The sequence below is a fragment of the Pempheris klunzingeri genome, chromosome 12 (genome assembly GCF_042242105.1).
Source record: "Pempheris klunzingeri isolate RE-2024b chromosome 12, fPemKlu1.hap1, whole genome shotgun sequence".
NCBI classification, from domain to species: Eukaryota; Metazoa; Chordata; class Actinopteri; order Acropomatiformes; family Pempheridae; genus Pempheris; species Pempheris klunzingeri.
In genome coordinates, this window is record NC_092023.1 from 5,273,065 (window position 1) to 5,287,188 (window position 14,124).

The 14,124-nt window shown below is 40.6% G+C and overlaps 2 protein-coding genes across 2 annotated transcripts in view; both read right to left on the reverse strand.

Moving 5' to 3' along the window:
* Positions 1 to 14,124, reverse strand: part of LOC139210518 (leucine zipper putative tumor suppressor 2 homolog) — a 207,155-nt gene that overhangs the window by 158,356 nt on the left and 34,675 nt on the right. The window lies entirely within an intron of this gene.
* Positions 4,445 to 11,374, reverse strand: sfxn3 (sideroflexin 3). Its single transcript, XM_070840854.1, has 11 exons — positions 11,303 to 11,374; positions 9,193 to 9,365; positions 8,759 to 8,929; positions 6,834 to 6,932; positions 6,137 to 6,212; positions 5,930 to 6,015; positions 5,709 to 5,836; positions 5,309 to 5,358; positions 5,056 to 5,105; positions 4,849 to 4,896; positions 4,445 to 4,763 (listed from the first exon to the last, which is right to left on the reverse strand). The coding sequence occupies exons 2-11, from the start codon at positions 9,354 to 9,356 to the stop codon at positions 4,667 to 4,669; spliced, it is 969 nt and encodes a 322-aa protein (XP_070696955.1). The 5' UTR covers positions 9,357 to 9,365; positions 11,303 to 11,374; the 3' UTR covers positions 4,445 to 4,666.

Genomic DNA, 14,124 nt, shown 5'->3' on the forward strand with positions numbered 1-14,124 from the left:
ATTTATTTCTAATAACCAAACTGTACAACCAGACGTCTGTGTCACAAATATGCTAATATGTAGCTGTGATGGAAACCTCTGAATCTGGTTGGGTCTGGCTGTGAAGAAAAGCTTGCTGGATGTTTGTTGATGCTCCGCTGAGTAGAACAAAAACACCAGCACTCTGTTTTAACAACACCTGATGCCATCTCCATTCTCCAGGTTGCTTCCTGCTAGACGTGCCAAAATTGCGCCATGCTCAAGTGTGAACATTTTACACGCACCACATAATGTTTGACTGGTCCACTGGCTCTCTGGAAGCTAAACGAGGAACCGTGACCGTTCCTGCTAACCCAGATCACAACGTAGGAATCTTCAGCTCACCGTGGGAGCAACCGCGACCTTGGTAACCCTGACAACAGAGCGTCACTCCTTTTCCGAGGGCGCTTATCAACTCCAACAGTCAGACAGCTAGTGTGGCTTTTCCAACTTTTAAGTTTCATATTTGGACTGAATGAGACCACTTGACCCAAACGTGACTTGGGGAAACTTCTGTGTAGAGGCTAAAGAGGGAAAGTCCACTCACTGTAACTTATATATTATTCCTTATATCCTTTTTCAATTTATATTAGAACACATTACGTATCAACTCTATTCTCCCTTAGTTTAACTGATAGTGCAAAAGTGCATTTATCAAAACCTGTGTTCTTATCAAGACTAAATATTGAGTAAAACAACAAAAATTAGCAAAATGCCAGTTTGTATACAAAACACAATGTTTTCTAGTAGATAATTGAGGCCATTAGTCAAACTGAATTTCTCATAGCTGCAGAAAAAGAACATCCACATACTGAACGCTGAAGGAAGAGTTCCTCATTTTCTGTTGAAAGCCGAGGATGTGTCCGAACACGTCAGTCACCTTTAAATACAGCTGTGAATCCTCATTTTGTGCTCTCTGACATTTAAAGGCATCCAATAATAATAGACTGAGACGTTTAATCCAATGTTTGTGCTTCCAAGTTGGGTCGTTAACTTTGTGTGCGCAGCCAAAACATGCTTTGTAACAATTCAGATGACATTCACAGGTAGTTTTTATCTGATTGCTTCAGGCTGTCCTGGTTGTTGAACAAACCTCCGTTATCAGATCAGTACTTCAGTTCATTTTCTGGTTTTTCCTCAGCAGCACCTGGACAATATTATAGTTATGATAAACAACTTTTAATAATATCTAATTCAGCAGACAGGCTTGGACATAAGTGTTAAATATTTTATTCTATTGCTCTGAGTAAAATACATTTCACATTGAGGAAATATATTTCCACACAATACAAAATAGAGAATGGAGAAAACACTGCACCAATGCTGACAGGACTGTATGTATTTAAGGTGTATGTACATGAAATAACCAAAACATTCATGGAGTGTAACAACAACAGGGATTGTCTTTACATTTTGTGCCTTCAGTATGCGTTCTTCCATGGCATGCACAAACCAAAGTTAGTGGGTTTTCAATCTGTGTTCCAAACATTCACTGCTGCTATGTTGAGTAAAATAAACTTTATTGTAATGTCAATAAAATCAGAACCAAAAATATGACCTGTTACTGAACTAAAATGCTCGTTGTTGTTGTAAATATGTTAACTGATTTGTACGTTTGTGACATTCTTGAAAAATTTGGTGTGCTGTTGAGTGACGCACTGAGAAGAATGAGAACCACTGCTGTAAAAAAAAAAAAAAACGAGAACTAAAACATGTTTTTGCATGAGAAAAAGTCTGGCAAACAGGTCCATAGAATAAAGCTGATGCGAAAACTTTTAAAAGCTACACTCTTCTTCTCCTCCTCCTCCTCAGTCTTGTACAATTCATACCCGTCTCGTCTTTGGCTAGATCGATGCGTGCGACATGTTACGGTGGTACAGTACAGTCACAATCTGAGATACATGTTTACAAATGTGCTTAAATGCCGACTCAAACCCTCCAGTTTTGTTCTTGACACTTTTCGCGCTGTAATTCCAAAAGCAGAAAAAACACAAAAGGGAAAAAAAAAAAAAAAAAAAAGCTGCCAGATGACGAATGAATAACAAATAATTAGCGGTAACGTGACCATAGTCCTTTTGCCATTATACAGCAGGATAAATACAATCGTCAATACACACTTTTAAAAGCTTGTTTTAAATAGCAACATAAATCCAACCAGCTCTTACAGCAGCACGGCAGAGGTTATATAAACAGCACACACAGTAACTACCATCAGCACTGAGAAACACTTTGATTGTTGCTCGGGGGGTGAAATATGAGAACGAGTTAACAGAAGAGTTTCATTCCAAAAGGAGATATCCAACATTTTAAGATGTACACAAAGACATCCACATTCCCATGGAGAAAAGAGGAGTCATGTCAAGTCGCTCTCTTTCAGGATAGGGTCGTGTGTGTGGCAAATTTCAGGTGACGCCATTTTTCAAAAATGATCTGGATCGCACTTTGGAATGAAACCGTTCAACTTTAGGATCACATAGAAGAAACACAATCATTTTACATTTTCTGTCAGTACACAAGATGATTTGTAAAAATGCAACAGCTGCTGCAGTCGCTTAACACAAATGAGCACAGACGCTTGATGAATAGGAATTAAATATGAGCACGGCTTGTACAATCTTACTGTTGGCTATAGTTTTTTTTTGTTTGTTTTTTTTCCATGAAATATCACTTTACACGAAACATAAAATCATAGCTGGTGATCTGCAGCTGTATTAACTGTAGTTCGACTAGAGAAACACTCTGAGAACTCATTAGCCCTAAAACAAGAGATGCACTCGCTCATTTGCAACAACTTGCACACCTCCTGTCACACAAGCAGCCGACACTGTTTTTCCAATGCATATGTGGGGCCATCTGGTGGAGTCAGTAACAGAGGCGCCCCCCTTTGAGATAAAACCTGTAAAATCCCTCATGCATATGTGCAGCATATATATATATATATTTATAAATATGTCCAAGAAAAATAAACTTATTCTTGCATAATCCAGAGAGACAACACTGGGATAAATTCAGCTGATATTTCCTCACATACACCATCATCATCATCATCATCTATAGTATCTATCTAACCACACTGGATAGTCTGTTTGGAGAGCTTGGTCAACAATGTGAATGAATTTGATCAGAGAAGCTCAAACTCAGCCAAACTGCCTGATTTAACGAAGCAGCAACAAAGATTGTGCACACATTTACCCTCTGCCCTGATGGCGAAATTAGCATTTAGACTTCATTTCAACGGCTCTAATGTAAAGAACGGCTTTGCAGAAGGCTAGCTAGCTGCTGGACACGAAAACCCTGTTTCTCCAGTTTTGAGGAACTGAAATTTGACAGTTTTTTTGCTTGACCGCCAAGCCGACTTGACTTCTTCAAACTAGGTCACACAATCTTTCAGTTCAAGTGTGGACATTGAAACCAATTAAGTTTCCAGACGACAATGCATCGCTATCTGTCCTCTGTATCTCACTGTATTTTAACAACCAAAAGGCCAAACTTCAGATCAGATGGCAGCATTTCCTCTTCGCAGACACAACACACTATATTCCACCACGAGACACCAAACAAGTACGACCACCTATAGCAAAGAATTCATTAATATGTCACTAAAGACAGCAACTGCACTAGTTCATAAAGTGATCTCAAATGATAAAAGGCCTTCATAAAGATAGATACAACAGTACATAATTATCTTGTCAGTAATCACACTCATTAGCGTTCACTGATGTGGTCTATTGGCTGTGCTTTGTGAGCTTTTGCAGTACAATTTCTACTTATTTTCTTTGCCACGTATACCTAGCACCTCATTACCTGGTCTATGAATATGAAGGGGCGTAAGTACACTTATGGGACGATTGAAGAGAGTAAGAAGCTGCTCTGATTATCAAGTACAACAAAAGAAGGGTTTCCTCGTTGAGAGTTGGGGTGTTTAGAGCTAATAAACACACACTTCTTTCAGGTGGAACTTCGTGGTGGAAATGAATCGGTGGCAAGACTCTTCACATACTATAGTCAGTAAGTAAAAGCGTAAAATTTAACAGACTAATGCAAAAATAATTCAGCAAGATTTGGAAAGAGGAGATGTAAGTGAGGGGAGACACGAGGCCAAGAGGATTATGCTACATTCAGAAGCAACTTACAAGCACAGGCCTTCAACCTTCAACAAGTAATACAAATAATTCATCAGAGGACTTACAACGTGAACCTGAATGCAACATGAAATATTAGTGAGTGAGACACAGATCAGTAACATCATGAACTGCCCTGCTATTGGCAGTTTTGACCGAGGGAAGACAGAAAACACACCACGAAACAAACAAAAAAATAAATAAATAAGGAGTCAGTTTTTCTTTTTTAAGGATCTATGTGCAGAGAACTGTCAAAGAACTTCTGTTTTGTGTTTGTTTTCCCTTCAGTGAATCAACACCCTTCAAGCAATCAGCGCCCTCCACTGTTACACTTGGAGCAGCGCCGTATAGTCAGATAACAAATGCAGCAGCATGCACAACAACAAAAAAAAAAAAATGCATAAATAAATTTTGTTTTGCTCTCCCACGTGTGCATACAGGACAACAGACATGTGTTTATGTGAGAGTGTCTGTCTGCGTGTGTGTGTGTCTGTGTGTGTGTGTGCATGGGGATGTGTTGGCTGGTCCTACAGGCCCTTGTTGAAGTAGACGGTGGTGGTGTTGGGACTGGCCTGTCGTATCCTCTCCTGCAGATCTGCTTCGAGCCCGCTCACGCTCATAGAGCTACGGAGAGATGGTTGAACACGGTTAGCACGCTGCTACGCGTCAGATAACACTTCATGTGCAAGAGGGCTGTGGCTGCTGGTACCTTTTCTGTGGGAAGAGGGCGCAGCACAGAGGGGTCGCGAACACCAGGCTGAAAACGAGACAGAGAGGCATGAGTGGTCAGGGGCTACACAAATATATACAGACCATTTACCATGTTTCAGCCTGTGTCACTTGCTCCTTTTTAAGTACAGATACTTGCCAGTCCATAAAACATCACCATAGATACTATAATGAGTAATGTACGTACCACAGACCGACGAGCCCCACCTGGACTGGAGCGTTTAGAACTGGGAACCGCTAAAGGGAGAAAAAAAAAAAAAAGTCAGCGACGGCAGAACTACAGGGAATCATGCAGACAAACCAGAAATTTGACATGTTTGTCTGCACTGACACGAGCATTCAATGTATGTGAACAGGTGGAATGTGACCGGGTCAGCGGCACACCCAGTAAATCCACTGACTAAGAAAACAACAGTGAGTCGTGTATGCAGTCTGCTTACCTTCAAGAAGGCTCTCTTCTCCAGAGCATTCATTATAACCGGAGGAATGGCTGTACAAAAGAAAAAGCAAAAACGTCACACTTTACTTTCAGCCAGCATCTAAAAAAAACAAAAGAGCTCAACTTGTCAGGAATGGGTGCCGAACTAAAGGTCACAGAATAGCAGCGGCTTTACTGAAATATTTGTGTGGCTGAAATAAACGCTGTGAGAGCCGTAAGAGGGAATCAAATCAGTAAAGTTACAGACTAAAGGCGAAGGGAGCTGCAGATTCAGCTGACAATTCTCTGTAGTTTCATCACTTTGAGCAACCACTTTCACAATTGTCAACAGATGCATAGTTATATTAACATTTTTGATTATATCTGCTTTACCAAGGCGGCACATATAATGGTCATATTACCCATTGCTGGCACTGCCATGCCGATCCTTGATACCACCACCTGCACGATAGCCTGCCTTGCAGCATTAGCAGACTCCCCTAACCGATTTCCATTCTCATCTGTCACAGGAATACCGTATTTCAACTCCCTGCGAGAAGGGTACAAAAACAGAAATGTAGAGCAGTTGTAGCAGCGCTCACAGTTCCAAAAAGTTCCTTGGCTTTTACTTTGGAGATCTCACCTCTGTCTCATGAAAGGAATGTTGATACAGTTAGCAGCAGCGACAGCAGCAAAGGGGACAAACCGGCTGACGATTGGAGGGAGACGCTGCAAAAGTGGGGCAGAATCAGAGACAAGCAGCATAAATACATAGTGCAGATAAGTGAGTCTGCATCTGAGTTACTTTGTGTCACTTCATCTGTTTATGCAACCGAGCCACAGGCATTACCGAAGCTAGAGACTTGAGTCCCAGGGCCGTGACCACAGCGCCGGTAGTAGCACTGACGTAGGCTGCTCCGAGCTGGCTGTGAGGAGACACAGTAGACACAGTTCACGCTATAACCACCCATTCCCTTCTTTTTTCAACATTTAAACACACCATAAATAACTGACTTATGCTACAGCACATAACCAGAGTCCATCATGTACACTAAAGTGCAACATTTCAAGAGCTTTAAAGAAAATAGAGCCTCAGTAAAGGTGCAAATTCATGCTATGTATGAATATATAATAAAAAAAACAAGAGCATCCTCACAAATGATGATAAGGCAGAGGAGGACACTATAACATTCGTCCTCAACAACATGCTTAAACCATGAATATGCATTTGCATGTTCTTAAGTCAACCCTCCGATTCTCCACAAATGCATGCACATTCATTTCTGCAGCATCTGAAGGATGCATTTTGTGGCACCATGAAGAGAGAGTATGCAAATGCACGTTGACCTGACATCAACGGGGAGCATATAACCAATGTCAGCATGAGTGCATGGTGACATGGGGCTGAACATGCTTAACAGTGGAACGTAATACCGCTGTGAGGGAAGGGGAGAGGACAGCAGCTCCCACAGCCTCCTTACAGACACTAGTTTAGAGGGAGGACAGGAATGATCTAGAGGGGAAGTGATGTGAGAAGTCCTCCCTACTTCACAGTTAACGGGGCATCTCCACTGCGGTTGGTGTAGTTGACGACAGCGTTGAAGGACTGGTTAACCCACTGCCAGAACACCACTGCCGGAGTCGTCCTGTAACCAACAAGGGAACAACAACAGCACGGGTGAGGAAGCGAGTTTTCACGAGTGTACAGGACAAGCTGCAATTTTTGGCAAAAAGAGTCTGGCGACAAAGCTAAAACTGTCAAAGCAGAGTGTGCCGTCTCTACAGCTTTATATTTATCATATAAAGCACAATGTATGTACCCTCAATCATTACTTGTTTTAAACTGCAACTCGCGATAATTACATCATCAGCCAACCCAACAGTTTAGTTTTAATCAGACATCAGTTGTGGAGCATTGTACACCACAAAAACACACATGACTACAGATGGTCTGAGTTTATTTTTGGTACAGCTTGTCTACATGTGTCAGCAAGTTGGACTGAAGACTTTTTTAATTTTGCAATAAAATCAAAACATCAAATATGAAAATATATATACGATGTCAGTTCTAAATTATAAGGTAAAATGACAATAACTGGTTCAGTTAAAGAACATTTGTCCAAATACGTTTGTTAATGTGAAAAACAGAAGTAAACTCTGAACTAATTTTGTCAAACATTAAAGGAGCAGATTTTAGATCAGACTCATCAATCAATAAATACAATCTAACACCTTCCCAAAGAGAATTTAATTTGACTATTTGATACTTTTTAAGGTCTTTTATTAGTAAATGTGAATTTAAAATATTTTCAAACTTTTTAAGGACCCGCGGCCACCATGTGCTAATGTGAAATGTTGACCGTCTTGTTGGGTAAAGTAAAGTAAAGTAAAGTAAAGTAAAGCAACAAGTTGATTTATTTACTTCTGTCTCAGAGGGCTTAAAACTCTGTACAACATACAACACATTTACTCTGACAACCCTGAGCCACGTTGCTGTTCAGCAGTGAAACACACTGGATTTATACTTCGTCCTTTATGGACTAAATAGAGTTCTGAAGTGAAATCTTCACTCTGATTTAGTCTTTTTAAATCACTCAACACAGATTAACCAGGCTGTTATACATTTTTTTCCATTGAAAAAATATTCGAATGTCTTTATTTTCCTTTGTCTGTTTCTTGTGCCTCCCTGAAGGATAAACAGATGAACGGTGGGTGGATGTTTCTTGTTCCTATTTTTGCCATTTAAGACCACTGTATGTCGAATTTGTCACCCTCCAGTGGTAGTATTCAAAAATTAAGTCTGATTAAAAAATTAATAAAATTAATAAGACATTATGAAACGCTAAATACAGAAAAAAAATATGTATAAGCATGACTATGTGAAGTAGTCAGTTTATAAAACTCATCTTAATATTATGAGATATTTTTTCCTGCTTAATTTTGTTATAACGGGGGTTTATATTTCAGATCATTTTTCATTTCATTCAAGGAGTTTTTATTTGAAATGTCTCTTTTAAAAATCCTGTTGTACACATTGTTATTATGTTGTGACATTTTTGTTTCACATTCAAATTTTTTCCAATGGCCGTTTTAATATAGAATTCCACTTTTCATCAACCACTAAGTATCCAAAACCATTAAACTGATTATCAAAATTGTAATTTGGAATCAATTTAGTTTTGTTGTTGATTAATTTGTTGTTGCAGTGCAACACGTTAACCTGACTTCTCAGCTGCCTGATGATTTATCAGTGCTCAGTGCGGACAGTGACATTTTTTATTCTTTAAGAGGATTTTCACTCTGTGCAGGGATTAAAATCTCTATTTTTAGGACTATATACTGTATTAAAGCTACATTCAAAATCTCATGGAAACTGTATCATATTCATTCAGCATCCTGACAGATTACAGCTTTCTTCTATTGTCGTTAAAACATTTTCAGTTTGACTCGTGTAGTGAAACCTCTGCTGTACCTGTAGAAGGTGAGCATGCAGCCTGTGATGGACATGTTCATTGGCACCTGAGCAGACATCCGGCCAATCACAAACATCTTATCCCCCGTGTCGGGGTGGAAGGCGGAGTCGTAGATGTACTTTGCTCTCCAGAGCTCATCCTCCGTCAGGCCAGGCGGCACGGTCCCGGCTCTGAAACCATCACGACAGTGGAGTGATTTAGTATTTTACACATAATTTGAAGCTGCAGCGGCAGTCAAACAAACTCAGCACATTGTGGTTTTGCTTTAGAACACACATTTCCAACATAAGTTATTAAAAATGCATGACCAAGAGCCTCGATATATTTTCTTACATAGGAAATTTCTCCCATTGGCGTCACCAATGGGCCTCACACCAACACAACCTCCCTCATCATCATCTTTTACTCCTGCTCCACCCTCTTCTCTCCTGACCTGTAGTTCTCCACCAACACTCGGGCCTCCTCCAGAGTCTCTGAGGACAGCAGGACGTTCCTGGGATCTGTGACCATGAAGAAGTGCTTGGCGCGCCCCATGAAGGTGCCTTGGTCCCATCGTGGCTCCTTGATGTTTATGTTGAGGGACAGCTCTTCAGACATCCTGGTTTTCTTTGGATTCACAGAAAACAATTGGTTAATAGAAGAGTACTAATTAAAGAGTATTTCAGAGGTACAATTGATTTTGAAATAAATGTCAGTACTGTACATGGGAATGTTTTCAATATTCATTTTAAAAGGATATGAGATGTGTACTGCTGATACCGAGCCATACAGGTGAAATTATTATTAAAAAAAAACAACAACCTTGGCTGCACAGTTAAGCCTCCACCTCTACTCCATTAATAGCTTTGCTACAGTACAGAGCTGCACTGAGGTAAAGAACCTTCCCCCATCACTGAAAAGCTTACAGCCCAGCACAACCACACATAATTATCTCTGAGAAGATGACAGCAAACAGATAAGTCCTTTATTTCTGCCTTTAAAAACATTTTGGAATATGTAAAAAGGCTGCCGTTAAATAGTGATTACGTTTTCTAATTCTTCATTTCAGGCCTACTGTCATCTTGTCAGATTGTAGGTTCTTTGAAAGTTTGTACCAAGTTGAAGCTGAGCTCAAACTCCTTGTATCAGTTACAGCTGTGAGTACGAGATAAAGGAAACTGTGCTGAACAAAAAAAAAAAAAAAAAAAATCCCAACTCTGCTTGAAATGTAGGTCAGCACCTGTAGTGTTTGTTTCAGTTTATCGTGCCACCGTTTACGGTCACAACTAACAATGATTTACATTATTTGTCTAAAATGAAAATGGGAGCAAATTGTGAAAAGTTCCTATTATGATTTTGTAAAGGAACAGTGACAAGCAAACTGCTGTCTATCCGACGAATAGTCCAAAACCAACATTGCGGAGGAGACACTAATGTGAGCAAGTACAAACACACTAATCACCAAACTAATGTTTTTATTATTAACAACATATCAATTCTACTTAGACCTCCATCTGGTCAACATGCTTAAAAAATGGAAACCCATATTTATGCATGACCAATGGGCAGGTGTGTTTAACCATCCTAAACACTCCAGCTGAGTAATCGGCATCCAAATCATCACTGGTAATTCAATAAAGTGCATTAAAAACAGGTACAGGGACGGAAACAGCAGCAGAAAGCCATGCTTCCAAACATCTAAACTGCATCTTCAACAAACACCATATGAAATGCATACTAAGAAGAAACTTAGTTAGAAAAAATAGACCAGACCTGGGTCAGGACATGCTATCTTCAGGAAAAGGGGGAGTTTTTTGGATGAAAATAAAGAGGAAATCAAGAACACCTGTGTTTGCAGAAGAAAAACACAGCACATCTCTACATAAGGAGAACCATCCTGTCACTGCCACCACTTTTATTTCACACGTGTGTGTGTGTGCAGGAGTTTCCTCTTGAACATCTGCTCATGGATAAATAAAACACCTCCAGGACGCACAAGGGCACGATGATAACAGCTGATAGCTCAGTGTTGTTGTGCTCCTTTTCCAATACACTTTAAACTGAGAGCCAACACGTCAAAACCACCAAGACGGACAAACAGACTCGTGGTAAGCGGGTGATGAAAGAAGCAGCGTGTGACCCTCACGGTGACAGATGGGATTGGGGAAGTCACGACACGCTGCCGGCTCCTGTCAGCAAGCCGGCTAACGAGTGTAGCTACTAAGCTAGCAACGTAGCTCATAATACCATAGAAAATCACACACTGGAGTAAATAAATACTCAAGACAGGACATTTAAATCAATTTAAATGTCGAGAGCATCAAATATGAAGCTAAACAGGCCGACAAACTGCCTTTTCTCGCCATCAAAACAAACCACTTCAGTGCTCTCTTGGTGAACTAACGCCAACCAGCTAGTAGCAGGTTAGTTTACAAGCTAGCTAACATGCTAGCACTTTAGTTAGCACAGCAAGCGCACATATGGACAGAGGAGTAAATGTTGACTTAGTCGTATTGCGCTTTAAATTCATCAGAGAGGTGAATTCAGTCAGCTTTTAAACGTACCTGGTTTTCTTTCTCTGTTTTTGGAAAATGTGTGACCTCTCAATATCACAGCGCCACCGGCTAGACCTGCGCTGCCTTCCCGTACACGTGGAAATATCGGAAAAGCCAACTTCATCTCAAATAGCGGCGTGATAAATAGGAAAAATATTCACTGTTATTCTACCAAATCTGACCGGTTTAAAAAGTAGCTCACAGAGATTTTTGCCTACAATTATGAAATGGTGGTTGTAGTAGCGTGTGCCTGACGATATATAAAGAATAAATAAATAAATAAAATCAATGATTATTTCCACGCTGTTACAGCACAATATTTTTCAATTTAACTCTAAAACCAACAATAATAATTAAAGTGTACGTTAATTATTTGTGTTATTCTTTTTTCAAATCAAATTTTAGAAAACTCGATCGACGTTCAAATCAGTGACCTTGTAGATGAAAGCCAGATCTCGGAGCTTCGTGGAGGTCTCTGAAGGCAGCACCGGGTAGTGACGTAGTGATGGGCGGTGTTTGTCATGGAGGACATGAGTAGCTGGAAAGTGCAGGGTGTGGGAATAAAGCAGCACATGACTGGTTAGAAAACATCTGACCGGCTCTTGGCTGTCTGAACACTGTCAACAACACTACATTTAAATGTCTTAAACAAAACAAAACCCCTTAATAATCATGTTTAGCAAAGTTATGGAAAGATCCAGTGGGAATATTTGTAATTTAGGTCACAGCATACTTAGTTTTATTGAATGTATTTTTTCCCCCTGTGCAAATGTCCAGTGAAATACGCTTTCTTTTAAACTTCAGTTGCCATGACAGAGAGTTTTTCAAAGTGACCAGTAAAAGGAGTTCAAGAGTACCTGGAAACTATGGAAATGATGCTGCTTAACACCATATGAAGTCTTTAATGCTCATTGTTTCACATTTATTTTGATTGTACTCATCTTTTAAGATAAGATAAGATGCAGAAGAGGTGGTAGAAGTAGTGTAATATATATATAGTCCGCTGCTGAAGGAGCTGCTCAGGGCCTCCACAGTCTCATGCAGGGAGTGAGGGACACTGTCTATGATGGATGTCAGCAGCCTCTTGCACCCTCCAAAGGATCTCAGCCTCCTCAGCAGGTAGAGGCGGCGTTGGCCCTTCTTGTGCAGGTGTGCTGTTAGTCCAGTCCAGCTTACTGTTCAGGTGAACACTCAGGGATTTGTAGTTCTCCACCACCTCAAGATCCAAACCCTGGATGCTCACCGGTGTGATGATGGATGTTTTCCTCCTGAAGTCGATCATCATCTCCTTCGTCTTGTTGACACTGATGTGAAGCTGGCTGAGCTACACACATTACACTTACTATGATTTGTCCTCATTCCCCTTGATCAAGCTGTGATGTCTCATTGACGTGCAGTGATTATATTAATTATGTTGTCAAAAATAGTAACATTTATGTTTAACTAAGACAACTTTTATGATGGAGTTTCCTGGGTGATAAATCATTTTGGAGAAATAAGGTCCCATTTTAACAACATCTACACCAATCAACCACTCAAACAGATAAATGAAGAGACAAATAAAGCAAAACCACACGATAAAGGCGAAGTTTTCCTGTCAGACCTGCAGAGATTGGGATCTGGATGAATGCTGCGTTATGGCCACCGGGTGGGGTTGTTTACCCATCTCACGGACGTGGTGAGTCCACCCAGGACAGATCCACAGCTCAGTTTCTCCACATACACCTCTCTGCAGTTTAACCTAAAACGTGGGCACAATTTAACCCTTTAACAACAAGGTTTGCCTGAGAAGATCTGAACTAAGACGTGCGTCAGTGTTACTGTAATGTGCATTTAATCACCACTAGTGTAATGGCTGCACAGCTGCGGGGGATTATGCACAAGGCTTAGACCTCCTAAGACAATAGTGGTCACCTGAAGAACAAACGAGGAGGCACTAATACTCCGGATGTGTCCAACAATGCGTCAGCCAGCGAGCGTCTGTCCGAGCTGATCCGGCACAACATGGACCCTGCAGGTAACTCTGACACACTTTACTTTGAATGTCATGATGTTCTAGTTGTTTTACTGATGTTTTTCTGTCACCTTCCAGTGTGTCATCACGGTTAGACAGTGAAGTTTGCCCACACCGCTCTCAACATCGTGGCAGATGTTGCTGATATTTACAGCAACGTCAACAAGAAGTCCACAATTTTAGTTAAGTCAAGGTGAATGAATAAATGATAATTAGTTTTCTTTAACTGTTTGTGTGTGGGCTGCTGTCTTTGGTCGCTGTCCATGGTGCTGATCGATAGAGCAGCACTATGAGTTCAATGAGAGCAGCACAATGTGACTCAAACTCTGTTTTTATTCTGTTCTAAGACCTCTGTAGGTCATAGCTGTTTTAGAATGAGGGAGTTTTATTTATTATCCCATCTGGCACTTCTGAGCCCACATTACTCATCACAGCATATTCCTTTCACAACAGATATCCATTTAATTAAACATGACCCAAGGGGAATCACCATGCACCGCTGATTCCTCTTCAGACAGGCCCGCAGCCTCTCAGCTGAAGCACCAGGAAACAGGCACCATGGGCTCGATGGAGAAGGGCTCAGAGGCTGCAGAGGAAACTAATGGATTACACCAACGTCTTCAACCAACAAAGTCCACAGTTCAATCGTGGAGCGCTAAGTTTTGCCATCATTTTTAAAGAAGTAGTTTTTATTCATCCAGCATGTGTTAACTCTGAGTTTTTCTATGTCTTACTTTCTCATTTGGATCGTGGATTCTTTTACTAAGCTTAATTTATGGTCTGACGCTGGTCTCAGTGAAGATGTCACCTACAGCTT